This window comes from Centrocercus urophasianus, unplaced genomic scaffold, assembly GCF_019232065.1.
Source record: "Centrocercus urophasianus isolate 14NV4802_14NV808 unplaced genomic scaffold, USGS_Curo_1.0 seq_19, whole genome shotgun sequence".
Lineage (NCBI taxonomy): Eukaryota > Metazoa > Chordata > Aves > Galliformes > Phasianidae > Centrocercus > Centrocercus urophasianus.
The window spans coordinates 2,914,438-2,931,778 of NW_024884744.1; the positions used below are offsets into that span (position 1 = coordinate 2,914,438).

Below are 17,341 nucleotides of genomic sequence, written 5' to 3' on the forward strand. Positions count from 1 at the left end.
ACACACACACACACACACACACACACACACACACACACACACACACACAGTTTGGCTTTCTTGACCCTAGGAACTCATCTCTGCACATTTCTAATTTCAGGAATTACCCAGGATTGCAGAGCCAGATTTTCCACTTGTGTCAGAAGGATTGGTCATCTGACATGAACCATCACTGGCATTATTAGAAGAAAGAAAACTTAAACCTCATTTCTGATCTTCTTCTAGTTTTCAGTTTTGTTTATCCAGGCAAAGATTCCATTTACGAATTCAAAAAAAACCTGTTCTTACTTTAATTATTCAGGTTTAGATGTGTTTGAAGTCTTAATGTGCAGAAAGCGTTTGTGCCCAAAGACATTGGAAAGTGAAATAACTTTATAATACACACAGCTTCAATTAAAAGTCATTGGTTGAGAGTATAAATTATGAGACAGTTCAGCTGGAGAAAACAGACAATGAGAAATTCGGACTTGCCACCATTATGAATCTAAAAGACAAGAGGGAGAAAGGAAAACACTGAAGTAAGAACTTGGATTCCTGTTTGTTTGCTTTTTCAGCGATAAGATTCAACTTGAAGTCACAAGTCAATGCATCCCATTATCACCAACATCATCAATCTCTTTGAAACAACCACCTATGACTTGGATGAGCTGACAGCTAGAAAGCAGGAAAAAAAAAAAGACGAAAAAAAGGATAAAAGATTAGAGAATTCGACTTGACTGATAATTACAGCTCAGATCACTGGTTGCTGCAATTCTCAGGTAGTGAGCTGATAATACAGTGAGATTATTTTGCTATATGCCATCTTCTAGATAGCCCGACTCTACAGAGATACTAATTAGCCTAATGCAAAGCACATAGAAGTTTACAAGGAGAATGGGAGAAATTTCAGGAGGCGATGAATCATACCTTAATGCTCAGAAAGGTCCCAATTTAACAGAGGAAAGAAAAAAAAGGTTGTTTTGATTCTTCAGCAGTGTCAGCACAGGCAGCTGGCATTTCTTTTCTTTCCACATAGGCATACAGCCCTCAATTCAATGGCATTATAGCAAAGTTATATTTATCTCCATAACATCATTTGTTGCTCTGCTACATGTGCCAGTAAAGTGCTAATCTTGAATTTATTTTTGTAGTATTAACATTAAGATTGAGACAAAGGCCAAGCTGCTGTTATGACACAGCATAATTAATAAGGGATGACAAGCTGGAATTCTTTTTTTTTTTTCCTGTCCTCCTGAACAGCTCGTAAATGCTGGTACCTGCAAAACTTCTTGGTTCATCAGTATCGTAAACACTACAGCTTTATGCTGCTGTATCTCTCATGGTGATAGCTTCCACACAATATGCCAGAAAGGAGAATACCTATCTCAGTATCTCTGTATTCAATGCTTTTTAGTCACATGCTTTGAATATCAATGCTTTAAAAAAAAAAAATAAATAAATAAAATTAATCAAACAGTGTATTTTGTTTTTATATATATTTTTCAGGACTTCAGGTTATTATTATCATCAAATGGAAGTTGCCCTATCTTGAGGGTGAATAATTTTAAGAACTGTTCTCCCTCTCACATCCAGTATGCAAAATGCTGGAGCTGGGAAGAATTAAGATTATAAAGGTCCACAGGTGGCTGTCATAGGTACAGAGTGGAATTTTCTTTGTCACCTGCAAGTGAGGTTTGTTTTGGCTAATCCACTTTTTGCATGCATAAGGACTGCAGTACATAGTTCTATGGAAATAGGCAACTAATTCTGATGGTGACTTTTCTAAGTCATCACACCTTTTATAGCCTGAATACTCTAAGTATTGTTTTATGGAGTCCAGATGCTTTTGAGAGGTTCATAGCAAACACAGTGATTTTGGTTATTACTACTCAAGAGGTTGAACTTCCCTCTGTCTCTAGTTAATATCTTTTCAGAGCCTACGTATTTACTTCTTAATACAATATATTTCCAATGGCCACTTTGAAGTTTGACTTCCTTATAGATGATGTATGATGCAATAATATCAAGTGAAACAGAAATGTATGCACTATATATATTGGACACTAAAATAGTAATGAAAGGTAAATGGAAATCTTGGCTACCTGCAGCTTTCTATAATCTAGAGGAAACAGAGATGTAAATAGCTGGGGCTCAGGATGCGTTAAAGATCATTTGAGGAGGTAGAGTCTTACAGAGATGCTTTTATAATTAACATATGATTGCTCTAAAAGCTTCTTAAGAGTCACTTACTGTTTATTGTCCCTCCAGTGTGTTTCTTTTAGAAGCCATCATCAGAAAACATTCTGGTGGTTGTCCCGGTGCTTCTGTCCTCGAATGAAACATTAAATGCTGAATGCTCCTGCTTTATCTTTGGGTGACTGTGAAGGGAGGGTACTCTGTGTGCAGTTGGCCCTTTGCAATAGAGCTACCTACACATGTGTATGTGAGTAGCAATTGTGTCAAGCTGGGATTGAGAACCCACATAACACATGTCTAAGTCTGGTGTATCTGCCTACCAACTTAAACTCACATCTTCAGATATAATCTTACATATCCCAATCGAGGGGGGAGACCTTAAGAAATCTTCCAAAAATCATAGAAAATACTCTAGAGATAGAAAGGTCAGAATTATCTGAGTGTTACATTAGTGAGTTTTATTATTTTTTTTTCTTCTTAATTTTCTCAACCCTAAACCACAAGGTTTATTTATACATATTTTTGAACACATCAGATCATTTTGCGTGATCAAAATACCTAACCACAAAGACAGTGGGAACTAGAACTGCCTCAGTGAACCTGCCTTGGTCTGCCACGGCAACCTGCTTGCTCAGACTCAGCAGTGCCATATGGAGAAGATGTCAAAGGTGTAGCACAACTTATGCAAGGATCAGTATCTGGTTCCTTGATAAGCACATCCATGTCAAACTGACCATTCAGCAGTGCAAGGTCTGCAAAATAACTCAGTTTGATTGTCTTCATGTCCTAACTGATGCAACCCTACTTTGTCTATCTGAACTAAGCTTGAACTACAACTTGCAGCAATGACACAGCATTTCCTTATACCTTGTTTTCTACCACCTTATATCATAATAAAGTAACCCTGCTTGTCTGTTTCAGTAGAAGAAATGATGGAAGAAGCATCAGTTGATGAAGAAATACTTTATATATATGAAATGTACTGTCCCATGAGTTCTTTTGGGCATAAGTGGAGATAGGGAATGCAAAACACTATTTCAGCAAAGAGAATTGTTACATTACAAAGTGTTACGTCATGGTTGCAAGTAGAAACCTAAATGTTTCTTTGTCAGAACTGTGCAAGATTGTGTAGGGAACATAAATATAAAAGCAGTATTTCTGTTACAGTATTTCAGGGACTGATAGATGTAGACATATGACAAAGCAGCACTACTTAACAACATTCTTGTCTCACTGCTAGCTTAGGATCCAGGTTCAGTGATTCTTTTCTTTTCCATAGAGTATGATGCCCATCACTGCAGCTCCGGAAATTTTATCTAACATCTGAACATCTTATGGAAATAGAGTTACAAAATGGAAACATGAAGGCTTAGATTGAATTATCACATTAATACCAAGCAAACAAGCCTTGCATGAAACAATTTAGATTAAAGTATCTAAAAAGCATTTTTACCTGTCATTTCCAGTACTTTGGGAAAAAAAATATTCCAGAAGCGACACTGCTGAGCACGTAGTTTTGTAAGTACCTCCGAAGCATCAGTATTTAATGTCAAATATTTTTGTTCAGTACTGGTAAAGACTGGCCATCTTGTTCCATTAATCAGGGTCCCATTTGGATTTCTAAATGATAAAGAGAAATATTTCATTTTGAATGAGGATTCATTTCATCATATCACATAAGGTTTTCTGCTTGGTTGTTTTCACTCAACAGTTATTAACTATGTTAGTTTTGAATTACTGGAGTACATTTTTTTAAGCAACTGAAAAAACCTGATTGAAATTCATTTTTAAAAAGTAAAACTATATGCAGGCCACTCTGAAAGTAATGCCTCCTATTTATTTATACGGAAACTGCGATGGATACAAAGAGCAAAATAAGACTATTTGATAGATGAAATTCTCAGCTACAAAACTCTGTTTTCCAACACAGACACCTGCCTTAGCAATGCACTTTTGCCAGTGATAAACAAGCGCCTGCAGCGCCTGCGCATAACTGCATAACTGCACCAACTGGTCACAGTCTGCGACCACTATTAATGTCACCACTGCATACCATTCACCATCACCTCACTGTGCTCACATCCACTGGTTTGTCAGCAGATGTCAATAAACGTCAGCGGGTATCACTTTTCCCCCCACACTTTTGCTTTATATGCACTTCCATGTCTGATGCCATTTTGTCAGATTGCCCCTCTGCTGCCATCTGTCATAAGGGAACAAGATGTAACAGATCAGCCAGGCCAGGCTGGATGGGACTTTGAGCAACCTGGTCTAGAGGGAGGTGTCTCTGCCTATAGCAGGGTGTTGGAACTAGATCATCTTAAATGTCCCTTCCAATCCAAACAATTCAAAGATCCTATGACTGGTGGAAAGGCTCAGCCATTACTGTCATTCCACCAACAACTGACAGGGCCAATATAACAAAATAGAAGGCATTTCTTTCAGACAACCCTTGTATAGACACTTTATGATTAAAAAAATACTTGATTAACTACTATGCATAAGATACGTGTATTGAATATGGAGATTCTCATAGAAGCTGTATATTATTGCCAGTGCCTTAAAAGAATAAGCTAGTTTGGAAGGTTTCATGACTCATGTTTTAGTTTTAATATTGTAGACCATTTCAGATAGACAAACTGACTGGATGAAATGGCTCAGAAAAAAAAAATTGCAAGTAAAGGTTCAAAATTGTCTAAATTTTGCGTTGAAGTTATAGTGGGAGAGAAAAGAATTATTTCTCATTAACAAGTTCCTCCTTGGGCTATGCTAAGCTCCAGTAGAGGAGTGCCAAATATGAACAATTACAAATCTTCGGGAAATTGGGAAGAGCTACAGAGCATTTGGATCTTTACAACACAGACTCTGCACATTAAAGGATCACAGCTGCTAGTATTAAAATAGTTGTGATAAATATTTATAATACAACGGTATTCATAGGGCTCTAGTGACAAACATTAACATTCAAAAGGACAGACAGATCCAGCTTTCCCCTCCAAAAAGGGCAACATGTAGTATCTATTGGATGGATCTGTATGACTAGAGAAAAAATAAATTTGAGTGTGTTTAAAAAGAACAGAACGTGAAACATTGCATTAGAGAACAAATGAGAATGAATATGATATTTTAGAAAAAAAAGTGGATGATCTGTAACTGTTTATAATACAAATCTGTATTAGTTCTGAAGAGGTTAGAAGACAAATTAAGTATCTTATTTCTGTGCAAGCAAGAAGACTCATTTTCTTTGCTAGAAGACGACTTCAAGGAATGGTTTCTAGGGCAGAACAATGGTAGCTGATGATCCTCAGCAGGATAAATTAAGGAGAACTAGAAGCTTCGTTAATTTGCTTTTCTCTACTTCACTTTTCACCAAGACTTCCCAGAAGGCAGCGGTCAGAGAGGACTCCATCATGCATGGAGCCTGCTTGAGCACTGCTTGCCACTAATGGGAACAAGGCAGTGGGTACAGGTGGGAGCTATCGAAGCACAAGATTCAGCCACTGAAATAGTACTGACACATCTTAGTTCATGCAGAATGAGTCAAACGTTTGCCCCATTTCAGCATTCTGCTTTATTCTAGAGTTCGTAGTACTTGGTATCATCCACTTACAGAAACTCTTACAGACTAAGAGGTTCAATGAACCATTTACTGGTTGGCTCACTTCCTTACTGATATTTCTTTACTAATTTTGCCCTGATTAACTTATGGCACCCTTTTAACCACACATTTATTTGTGACTCGAGAGAACGACAACTTAAGCAGAGTTGACTTGCACTTCATTTCAAGATCAGAACTCTAATGGTGCTGTCAGTATTCATTTAACAGCTTTTATCCTGTGAAATAAATCATGACACTCCGCGTTATAATTTGCAGGTGTAGGGGGGATTAAACAATGGCTACAGATGTATTTTACTAAAAATTATTGAAAGAACTGTCAGAAGAGTGCAGCATTTTGAAATATGTGAGCGTGCTGATCATTACATACTCTCTAATTTCCAGAATGCTTACTGTTCAAAGACACATAATTCCAGTAATGTCCAGTAATTCCCATCTTAGCTTCACTACTGAAAATTTCCAAAGTTAAAAAGCAGTTCCAAGCTAAAGTAAAACACAGAGATCACAAGAGTGCAATGCTTAACTGGTAAGAACAAGTTATGAGTATGACCTCACTGTCCTATTGCAATTACATTTCATTCCTCCTTACTAATAACTTCATGACAAGAATTGCAGTGCACAGAAAAAGCTACAAAATCACATAGTGTCCAGACCAAGCTCCAACTTTAATAATATCCACATAAAAAATTAAAAGTTTTGTGAGAATATCCTTACCAAACAAAGAAGAACCCAATACGCTTGCAACCATAGAACAGATCAATATGATGGGAAAGGCATTACAACAAAGGTGCAATGATGGAAAAACTGCCATGATAGAAGAATGATAATAAAGGAAGGGAAAAAGTTTGCTCACCCATATCAGAAGATTCTAGGTTCAAAGGGGAAAGCTTCAAGAAGGGATCTTCAAAAAGAGATCCTTCCATACTGGCAGTCAGCCCTTCAATGAGGTCTAAGAGAGCTGCAACCGAGCTCCACCCTTTCCAGTCACACAGATGAATTGCCTTCACCTGTGCTCCCAGGGCTGACTGGGTCCATTCCCCAGGTGTTCAATCAGCAGTTCAGGCCATGACTCAACAGTTCCCATACAACACCATACAGGCCTACCTGCGTCCATCTGTGGTTGGATGGTGATCTTGGCTGACAGATTAGAACTTGAAGCTACTGAAACAATGCTCAGAATTTCTATGGAAACCTCCATCCTGTGGACTTTATCAGCTTCTCAGACCTCTTAACGTTTTGATGCTATTTCATCTTCTGATACCATTCATTCGTGTCTTCTTCGTTACATTTCACTCCTAGCTACCTCTGTGCTGCCAGAAGGATTTGAAAGGATGCCCATTAGGGCTTGGACTACATTTCTATCATGCATCAACTTCATTGAATTCTAAAAACATTCCTTATCCTTAAGCTCTAGCCAGGAAATATCTTCCTTTTGTTCATAGAAAATGCAAGGTTCTTCACTGAATAATTTTAGCGTATTTTCTATATGCTTATTTTCTATACACTTTTTAACGTTGTGCAGGAGTCTTAGGGCAATTAAGATGTGCAATTATCTGAACTGCTCCCAGAGAAGAAATGTAAGAGAAGAAGAAAAGAACCCAAACTTGTGCTTACACTATGGCATACACAGAACTTATTTATATATTTCTTCTATTTTTTTGCTTCTCATATACCATGAGGTTTCAGGCTGGGCTGCTCAATATTGGTAGCAGCTCAGTGATGTTTTCTCATTTAGTTTGTAAAGATAAGTGTTTAAGGCAGCCAAACATTTACTCAATAAGTTGAAAAACAGTTTTTAACAATTCATCTCTACTAAAACTGCTCTCATGCACCACCTTTACGTATATATGCTACCACTAAAGTTCATAAGCTGCACTGCAATCCTCTGATCTGTGGAATCTGGTTTTTGTTTTTTTTTTTGTTTTGTTTTGTTTTTTTCTTTTCTTTGTGTTTTGTTTTATTTTTTAAATTTACTGCTCCACAGGTCATACTTTCCCTTTTTGAACGTTGCATAACCATAGTTGTCAATAGAATTTTATCTTCAGGGCTCATTCATGGGAAGCATTCCAGATTTGACAGGAGGAGTGAAGAGGGCTTAAGATGAGATAACTCACTGGAGGTGTCCAAGGTTGTGCTGGCTGGGCTCTGGGCAGTCAGACCACAGCAGCAGTTGCAACTGGGTGGGTTTTAAGATCCCTTCCAACCAACCAAAGCCATTCTGTGATATTATGATCATTTCTGTGTATTTAGTGTTCTTCTTCCAAAACTTCAGAAAAAAAAGAAGGCCAATTTGTTTCAGATGGAAAATGCAACAACCTGAACACAGTTCTTTTCATCATAATCAAAATGCCAATGTTACCATTCTCATTAATATGATCAATATAGCCTGGAAAACAACACTAGCTCACTGCATGTTTATTAATATTTATAGAATTAATTTGATGGTTTATCAAACAAATTCACAAAAAAATTAATTAATCATCGATTTATTTTTTTTCTTTACTTTTCTATTTCACTTTATTTTTGTGAGTGAACTTTTAATAGTTTTCACTCTGCTGTGGTGTCTCCATTTAACAGAGAGCTTCTTTTGCACTGTTACACTATACTTTGTCATCCACAAAGAAAAATCTGTGATAGTTCTCTTGGAAAACAGCTTAGACACAATTTACCTTTGTAAAGAGTGTTGCAAAGGCTGTACCACATGCTGGTTCAGATGTTCCCATACCTTCATTCTATTCCTGTTTAGCTGCTCTGTTTATAACAGGATCTAGTCAGCACCTTGCCTGTTTCCCTAGAGAAAACTGCAACAAGTTCATCCATTATTTCATCCGTCTAACACAGATTAATTATACAAACCCAAACTTGCTAAGAGATTCACAGGTTGAAAGAACTCTGCCTCCAGCACCAGGCAGCCCCTTGCTCCAGCCAGACCTGCCTGGAAGGCCACAAACACACACTGCTTTCTGCCTAGCTGCAGCTGCTCATAGAGATACTGCTCCCCGAGAAGAAGCACATACTAATTTCCCCTGAGAAGCATGTTATTGCTCTTAATTGTCTCTTCAGTAGCTGCTGGCTTTCCTCTGACCCTCTCTGAAAGCAGCTCAGCAAGCTCACTGCCTGCAGCTCACCCTAAAGAGAATATCCCATTCCTCTCTGATCTGCAGAGCAGTAGAAAGGTGGCCCCTCTGTACACAGCTTACCTCTGCAGCTCTCATCAGAGCAGCACCAGTCAACAAAACAACACACAGCAAGGCAATTTGTTTCTCGCTGCCTTCTGCAGGTTATCACCACACTGGCATGTGTCTCGTTAGCTGAACGAGGCGCCTGCTGAGATTAATGAAAGGTTATGATAATGCTGCTGCCCCCTCTTCTTTCCCTGTGCAGTAAGAATTGAAATTAAACGGGGACTTGCTCCTGATAGGTGCAACTTTATTGACTTCACCAGGGTTGTATCTGTTGATGCTCACTCTCAATTTTGCCCCCTTTTCTTTTAAACAGTTGGTTTAAAGGGAGGAGAGAATGAATGTGAATCATTTTTATTAGCTTTCATGGTTCCTTGCAGCTATCAGGCAGTGCTGGCAATCAGCTGTTTTTCATGGGATGCCATTTTACTCTGTGTTACCATGGGCACAGGATAACAGGGAGGGGGGAAGTGCCTCCCAGCTTCCTGGGAATGCAACAGCAGCAGTAATGCTGTCTCTTGCATGTTTTCTGCAGTTGCATAACAAAGTCTTTAAGAATTATGGAAATAGTAATTTCAGCATCAAATAAGAACTGCACTGTCATTGCGGGAGTTGCTGAAGCCTGCACAGATGTACCCCAGGTACATCCCAGCAGCACAGCCAGGGCAGCAGCATAGGTTCCACCCTTATGGTTCCTCTTACAGCAGCTCAGTGCAGATGTGAAACCTAACAATACCTGCTAAAATGTGAAACCTAATGAATGCAATTAATACTGTAGTTTGAGTTTGCACTTGTAGAAATGCAGAACACAAATATTTTTTCTGTGTTATAAACTTTGGTTGTGCTTTCTTCTAATGTGTTTTCAGGAAGGTAAAAGAGACTAAGAGCACAGAGCAGGCAAAATGAATAAGAGGATGAGAAAACATCACCTGGGCTATAGGATCAACTGTTGATATCCATAAGAGGCGGGAGGCAGAGTCGTGCTGGCAGAAAAAGAGATGCCAAACTCAGAAGTGATACCACAGACTAAATTCTAATGATGCCGTGAGTAAACATAGCCACTTACTTTAATAAAGCTGTATGTAGACAAATGAAAAATTACAGGATGATAAGAGCTAATGAATAATAGTGTCATCTGACAGGTCCCCACCAAAGCTCTGGCCAACCCATTGCTCCTCAGAGGGACAGGATATGGCAGTGCTTTACCCTTTCTGCAGCACAAAGCCTGACTCCCTCCTGCCCATGCCTCAATCAGTAAGCAATCCCACAGAGGGTATCACACATTTTGAGGAAAGGCCATGAGATCTGTAGCCTAAAAATAGATCTCAGTTTCCTAACTGATTTAGTAATTGCTCTGTTGTGTAGGACATCTCCATTAATCATGACGGTACTAAATAAAACACCCAAACAAATATCTTTAAGTACTTCACTTAGCATTTGAGCCAAATGAATGAATCTTTTTTTTTTTCTTTTTTTTTCAGCCTGGAAGAGAGCACGTTGTTGTTTTCTCTTCTCCATCTGGGCAAGGAGCAGTGGTTTGAGTGGTTTGCTGGTGAAGGAGCACCCCACATTCCAGGCTGCCTTTGCAACCAAAGAGCCAGGAGTATTTCTAGCATTAGTCAGGCAAACATCTCCAGATATCTCACGTAACTTCCAAAGGCCATGATGCATAATATTTATACCTGTATTCATCTTCTTGCCACAAAGCAACCCCTGCTAGGCTAACCACAGCTCTGGGTGGTGCTGCAGTTCCTGCAGGGACGGTGTGGGCTTGTGTATGGCTTTGCTCCCAAGATACGATTGGGAGTTTAACAGACATTTCCCAAACAAATCCTACCATAAAGATTTGTTGAATCTTCTCCAGCTCCCAGACAATTTGGATTTGTGCTGGTGTCTTCCTACCATGCTGTTAGTTTCAGATGACTCACTCTCAACTAGACACTGGGGAAGGCCATGGTGAGAAAGACTCAAAAGCCTCTATCTGAGGGCAGACTTCATGTTCTTGTAACAGAGACAACAAACCTGTTCTGGAGCTTATCATTAGAGAAGTCAGTAAGGGAAAAGTTCAACAAGCATCTCTACCACCTATAAGAAAAACTGTTAACTTTCAGAACATTTTCCCAAGTCAGCTTATCATTTACTGTATGCTGAAAGGATCTGAAGGACTGCCTGTGCAAAATCTCTATAGTATGCCAAATATTTCACACTAAAACATACTCTTTGAGGCTTTCTGTGGTTAGAAACTGCAAAAGCAAAGACAAGATGACAGAGACATTTTCCTGTGTATTACCTAAGGTTTGTGGATTGGCTCATTTAGAATAACAAAGACAAGGGGAAGTGCCACTCGTAAATAAGCAAGTTGGAAAGCTGACATTCACAAAAACATATATTAGCTTTGATGTCACTTGGTACTCTTGGTACATAATACCACATAACAAGTTACCTTGCTGTTTTTTATTTAATTGAGACAGCTTTCCAGGGTATTCCTTGATAAGAGCTAATCACTAGCCATCCTATCTATCCTGATGGATTCTCTGTGCACATGTCCTGACGTGCTTAATATTTTATTTTTAAATATCCTCTTAAGGTCTTTATCCTCTCAGACTAGTAGAAAAGACAACAACTATCCAATCTATCAACTGAAAAGTCTGAGTGGTGTCATTTATAATAACCAAGCTCTAAAAACTTCCATAGTGAAAGGTGACAACTCAGACAGGGATATTGTCAGCCTGCAGTTTGCTGAGTGATTTGAAAGCATTCACAATTATCTGTTTTACACACTAAGTTTCTCTGAAGCCTCATGGAACTGGCATTCTCAAGACATCTGGCCTGTGCTCCTCTGGCACTAAGAAGAATATTAGAGTTTAGAAAATAAATACTGAGCATGTTTAAAAGCACTGATTTTTTTTTTTTCTTTTTTTTCTTTTTTTTTCTTTTTTTTAAATGAGAATGTGATTCTTGCAAGAAAATTGTTTGCTATTTCCTTAATGGGACACCAAAGTCATTGGTTGTGATCCTGTGATCATTGAGCCTTACTTGGATTTCCATTGTACTGAATGAGAGGGCTTATGTGATTGAGTACTACAAGTACGAGAGAGATTGCAGAGTTGAATCCTCCAAATTACTTTTCTTAAACAGTTGTTGATGGAAAGTTCATTATTTTTTGTTGTTCTCACTCACAGATTACAAACATGAGTTCATTACCTAATGACCATAAAGTGCCTCTGAGTCCCTGCTAAAGGAAACTGCTTTGCAAGTTATATTGAAGATAAACATTATTTCTTGTGTTGATCCTTGAAGAAACGTGTAGGATCCAGCTGGCATACTTTTTAACTGACAGAAACTGGAGAAGGACCTTGCAACTAGGCTTTCTTACGTCTTCACAGGCTAAATAAAGCTCAGGATATTCCTTCCAGATTCCAGCTTGGTGACAGCCGTGGTGTGTTTAAGTGTCTTAGACTATAATTTAACATGGTATGTGTTATTACAAACAATATCAGCTTCAGGAAATGAAGTAACAAGCTGTTGCTTCTTTTTTGGTCTGTTTTCTGCTGAAAACTGATTCATGATGAGTTTATCAAGCTGAAACGATTCTTGCTTGTGCATGTCTTGGTACTTATTCATTAATTCCAGCTACATATAAAAGATTAACAAGGAAGGTCTTAAGGTATTGGCTATTAATACAGTATTTGAGAAATTTAGATGCAGGATGTTCTGTCTTAGCAACTTGGGCATGCTTGTAATGCATTTAAGAGCTCAGTGCCTCAGATCTCTGGCTCCAGGATTGGAGTCTGCTCTGGTATCAGGACTAATAATGAGCCAGGTCAGCCAAGCCAAAGTTAATTAGCCCTTCAGACCCCAGCAGTGTATTTTGAACCTCCTGTGTCCATGCTGGATGGAACCTTTGTACTTAGGTTTCCTGCACTGTGAAAATATTCCAGCAAAGCTCAGTGCTATATCCACAAGTACTTTATTGTTTTTGTTTAACATACCTTGCATCTGATTTGTTATTTTGGTTCATGTTTGAAGCGCAGTCCAACACTTTCTGAAGCGATTCAGTAAGTTAGAGGCTAATCCAAATCCAAACAAATGGGGCAGGTTATTTGACTTCAGAAAGCTTTGGATCAGGTCCCAGCTGGAGAAATACCTGCAGCTATTTACAGAAAAAGCTTCTCTCCTCCTGGACAGAATTCACTTGGATGCTTTCACACCTTCTCCAGGATTCGAGGTTCTAGTGTGAACATTCACAGTTCATATTTCAGTCATTTTTGAACAGACAAAAGAAAGTCAAACTATGGCTTAAGACTTTTTCATTCCAAAGGACTTAAACTGTTTTTTTGTCGATTGTTCCTGCAAAGTATTCTGTAAGACCCTTATGACCTTACATATGATACCAATTTTAGCTTTCAAGGACTACTGTTCAAAGATACTATTTTTTGATACTCAGCAGAAAATCAAAAGGAATGATAGATTTTAGTCTTGTAGAAGCTGAAGAGGAGGGCTATTTGGAAAAGAAACAAGGTGCTGAATCCTATTTTGACTTTGATGGAGGAAGTCATTTTCACGTAATGTAAGTAAAAGAAAAAGTGGACAGGAACTGACATAGCATTTTCCCTTCCAGTCATCCACTGAAACTCGCTTATCTCCTTTACAACCACACTTTTTCTCATGGCCTGGGAAAATCTGAACTTACGTAGTATTCTAACCAGAATTGCTCCCTGGAAATGTTTAAAGAGAGTGTGTAAAAGAAGAGAAAAATGTTTTATTTCCATGGAACTATTAATGCTGTGTTTTAAATTCCCGGTGGCTTTAGTAAAAATAATCAACACTGTTGGTTGTGAGAAAGTGTAAATATTGTACTCATATGTATATGATTGCTGTTTCAAATTCTCACTTTCTCTGCCATTAATAGAGTTCATTCACGGACACTTGGAAATTGTTAGATAAATTGATGCAATGCTTTCCTTACCTCTAAAGACCAAATTTTCAAGACTGGCTGAGTAATGGATGCTATACTACGGTGTAATATTTGAGATTTGCTTTCAACTGTAATTGCCCTAATCATGATTTCTTTTCAAGATGGGTACTCCACATAGCTCTGAACCAAATAAAATCATCTGGATGCACTGTGTCATGATGGAGTTGATAACAGTAGCATTTTTCTTGATGTTTTCCTCTACTACCACTGTTTTATTTCTGTTGGTATGAAGATCAAAAGTTACAAACTTCAGTTGCCATAATTGTAATTATCCACTTATCACTGTTATAAACTCTCCGTGGGTCTGACATCTGTAAGTAGAAATCATACATTTTTTTTACATTAAACACATTAAAATGATGTCCCAGCGTTGCAACGTCCTCTGAATCTGATTTAAACTCAATCCTGGAACCAAGAAAGAGATCTCTAAACAGAAACTTTTAAACTTAGAATCATGAAAATCGTGATCTCAAGAAGAAAGAGTATGTGAAGAAGGGAGGATATCTGAGCCAGTTTGAAGTCCTTCTGTGTCAAAATTAAGAGGGTGTTTGTGGAAATTTATAGCACACGCACTACTTCACATCTAGGAAAAAACAATCATTTAAACCTCTAAGCATTTCCAGTTACATAGAAAATTCACTTGGAGGCTACTGTTTGAGAACACCATGATGAATAAATGATGAGAGACAGATACTCTAAACTTCATTAGTTAAAATAAAAATCACAGAATTTGAGTAGCAGCTCCAACAGAATATAAAACCTCTCTGATGAAAGTTTGAAGCAACACTCCACAGAGTTTGGGCTCTGTGAAATTAGGAAGTTGTCTTATTTTCCCTGGAGGAAAGGTAGATAACACAGGTCAAGGCCAGGGATGTCTGGGAAAGAAGATGATAGCAGCAGCTTTTAATTTTATATCTGCAGTAGAGTATAATTTTTTAACATCACTAACTGTAAGCATGTAATGTCTGATTTCTACTTATGCAGCTCCTAGATTTGTGAGGACAGAATCTCACAAATCCTGTGACTAAATTGCTAACTACATTTACTCACAACTGACTTCTCTTGCAGTTGATTGAAAAGAAAAAAAAAATAAAAAATTAAACATCTTATTGAGCTACCTTTGAAAATACAGTTAGGTAACCTCTGTTGCTCCTCATTTCCTCTTTTCTCCCCTCTGCCACTTCCCTGGAACAAGCCAATCTCCAGTCTTGGGTAGTAAATTAAAATTTGCACGACACAGTTTCCATGCCTTGTGTGAAACTCCTCAGTAGGACTTCAGATTAATGTTCCAAAACCAACTGGAAAAATGGGGTTTGCAAACCTTTGAAACTCCAATTTCTGTCTTTTGATGATGAAACAAGGACTACGCTGCAGAAACGCCACATAGAAGAAGAGTATCCCTAAAAAGAGAATTAGCTACATGCGAACACTAATTAGAACTTCAAAGTGACTTTTGCTAACATGTCTTTACACGTCTGTATTTATGATTCAGGGAAAGTAATCCCTAACTCTAGACTATCTCTGAAGTATGTTGTTCTTATATACGAACACTCTTTACACATAATTCATTCCAGGTTAATACATGCATTTAACTGTTCACAGATACTTTCACCTCAAAAATACCTCATGGCAAGTGTCTGAGATATTTTTTTCTTTTATCTTCCCATCTGTTTTTTGTTCTTCCTCTCTTCTTTATATCTTTTCTTGTTCACCTAGCCTCTTGTATGTGTTAGCATCTTCCTCTCTTGTCTTCCCATCTTTTATACTGACACGTGCTACATCAAATGCTGAATGATTTCCATCCAGGCTTCTTATTCTCATCCCCAAGTTTAGGATAGAAAGCATACCATGATTTTATTTTAACTCTTGGAACAGTTGTATCTCTTTGCCTCTCTCTCTCTTTCCCAAAACATACCTTGGTAGGCTTCCTGCAGGGCTTGGGTACAATGGGGAGGCATGTCTGGTACGGGTTTCTCTACATATCATAGAATCATAGAATCACCAAGGTTGGAAAAGACCTAAAAGATCATCCAGTCCAACATTCACCTATTCCCAATAGCTCCCACTAAACTGTGTCCCTCAACACAACATCCAGCCTTTCCTTGAACACCCCCAGGCTCGGTGACTCCACCACCTCCCTGGGCATCCATTCCAGTGCCTGACCACCCTTTCTGAAAAGTAATACTTCCTCATGTCCAGATATCTCTTAATCAAGAGAGTAAAAAAGAATTGCATCCAAGACATTTCCCTCTCTTCTTGCACATAATCAGCCAAAGGCAGCATAGCTCTATAAAATCCACCTCAAAGACAACCTCTGTGTTATTTCTTCTCTTCTGCCTGTGTGTGTGTGTTTGCATGTCTGCCTACATCTCCAGACGCAGGGAGCTCACCTTCTTCATTTCCAGCACTGTGGATTATCACTGGTGGATTTGAGCCTGCAGACTTTGACAGTATTTCAAAGGTATTTGCAGTCTTTTCAAGCTGTGATTGTCACTGCGGTAACTGAGCACGTGCCAAAACTGATTTATTGTCCCCACAACTTAAGGTGGAATCAGAGAGCTAAGTTAGAAATCATTTTAGGAGGAAAGAACAGAGTATCAGATGCACAAAAGTGTTCAGATGCTAAATTGACAAAGAAGTCAGCTTAGAAAAACCAACTAATACAGCTTTCTGTGCAAAGCAGAAAAGGTTTTTTTCTTTCTAATTGAAATCTGCTGATTTAATCACGAAGCTTTTTAGTTCTTCCGTCATCAGGAAGAGATTCTTTACCCACGGTCCCTTTCCTGGCAATTGCATTAGAGCTCACTCTTCTGTAAAGCATTGCCAGTGCTATACTCAAGGCAAAGCTTTGCATTATAGTTTTAGGTTCTAGTTTTACATCTCGTTCAATTACTTCTACAATATTTGGACATTTCTTTAATAGATGTTCTCATCTCATGTTTGGAAATAACGATTTGACTCATCTTTTGCAGAGAACAAAATCTGTATGGATAGAATTGCATTTGCTGCACATATGAAAATCAACAAGGCATCTTGTAATTTTGCAGTATTTGCAATATTAAGCCAATCTAAACAATTTGTATCCCAGGCCTCTTTTCAGAAGATGACTGAATCAAATATTCCTGTTTTCAGATTTGAAATTCAATGACAGCTTGTCAGCTTGCAAGCCAGAAACAGAGACGACTGCCAAGAGTCTCTAGTTACTGATTTTTTTTCATGATGCACTATTTTCAAATGTATTGCTTCACTCATTTCCATTACAGCTTCTGAATACAAGAATACATATGGACCATGGAAAGATGACGAGCCACTTTTAAGTGCTCCAGAAATGAAAAGTGGAGAAATAGGCATAGTGGGCAATAGGTTTCCTAAAATTAGACCATTTTTACA

General features: G+C 38.3%; 1 protein-coding gene across 7 annotated transcripts in view; it reads right to left on the bottom strand.

The window, feature by feature from the left end:
• BCHE (butyrylcholinesterase) overlaps positions 1 to 17,341 on the bottom strand; it is an 88,891-nt gene that overhangs the window by 4,049 nt on the left and 67,501 nt on the right. For 5 of the 7 annotated variants that reach the window (XM_042820987.1, XM_042820991.1, XM_042820989.1 and 2 more), the window contains one exon: positions 3,629 to 3,795. In XM_042820987.1, coding sequence (XP_042676921.1) covers positions 3,629 to 3,795 — 167 coding nt within the window. Of the gene's footprint in view, positions 1 to 2,229; positions 2,309 to 3,628; positions 3,796 to 17,341 lie in introns of all 7 variants that reach the window. The other 2 variants (XM_042820988.1, XM_042820990.1) reach the window with 2 other exon arrangements.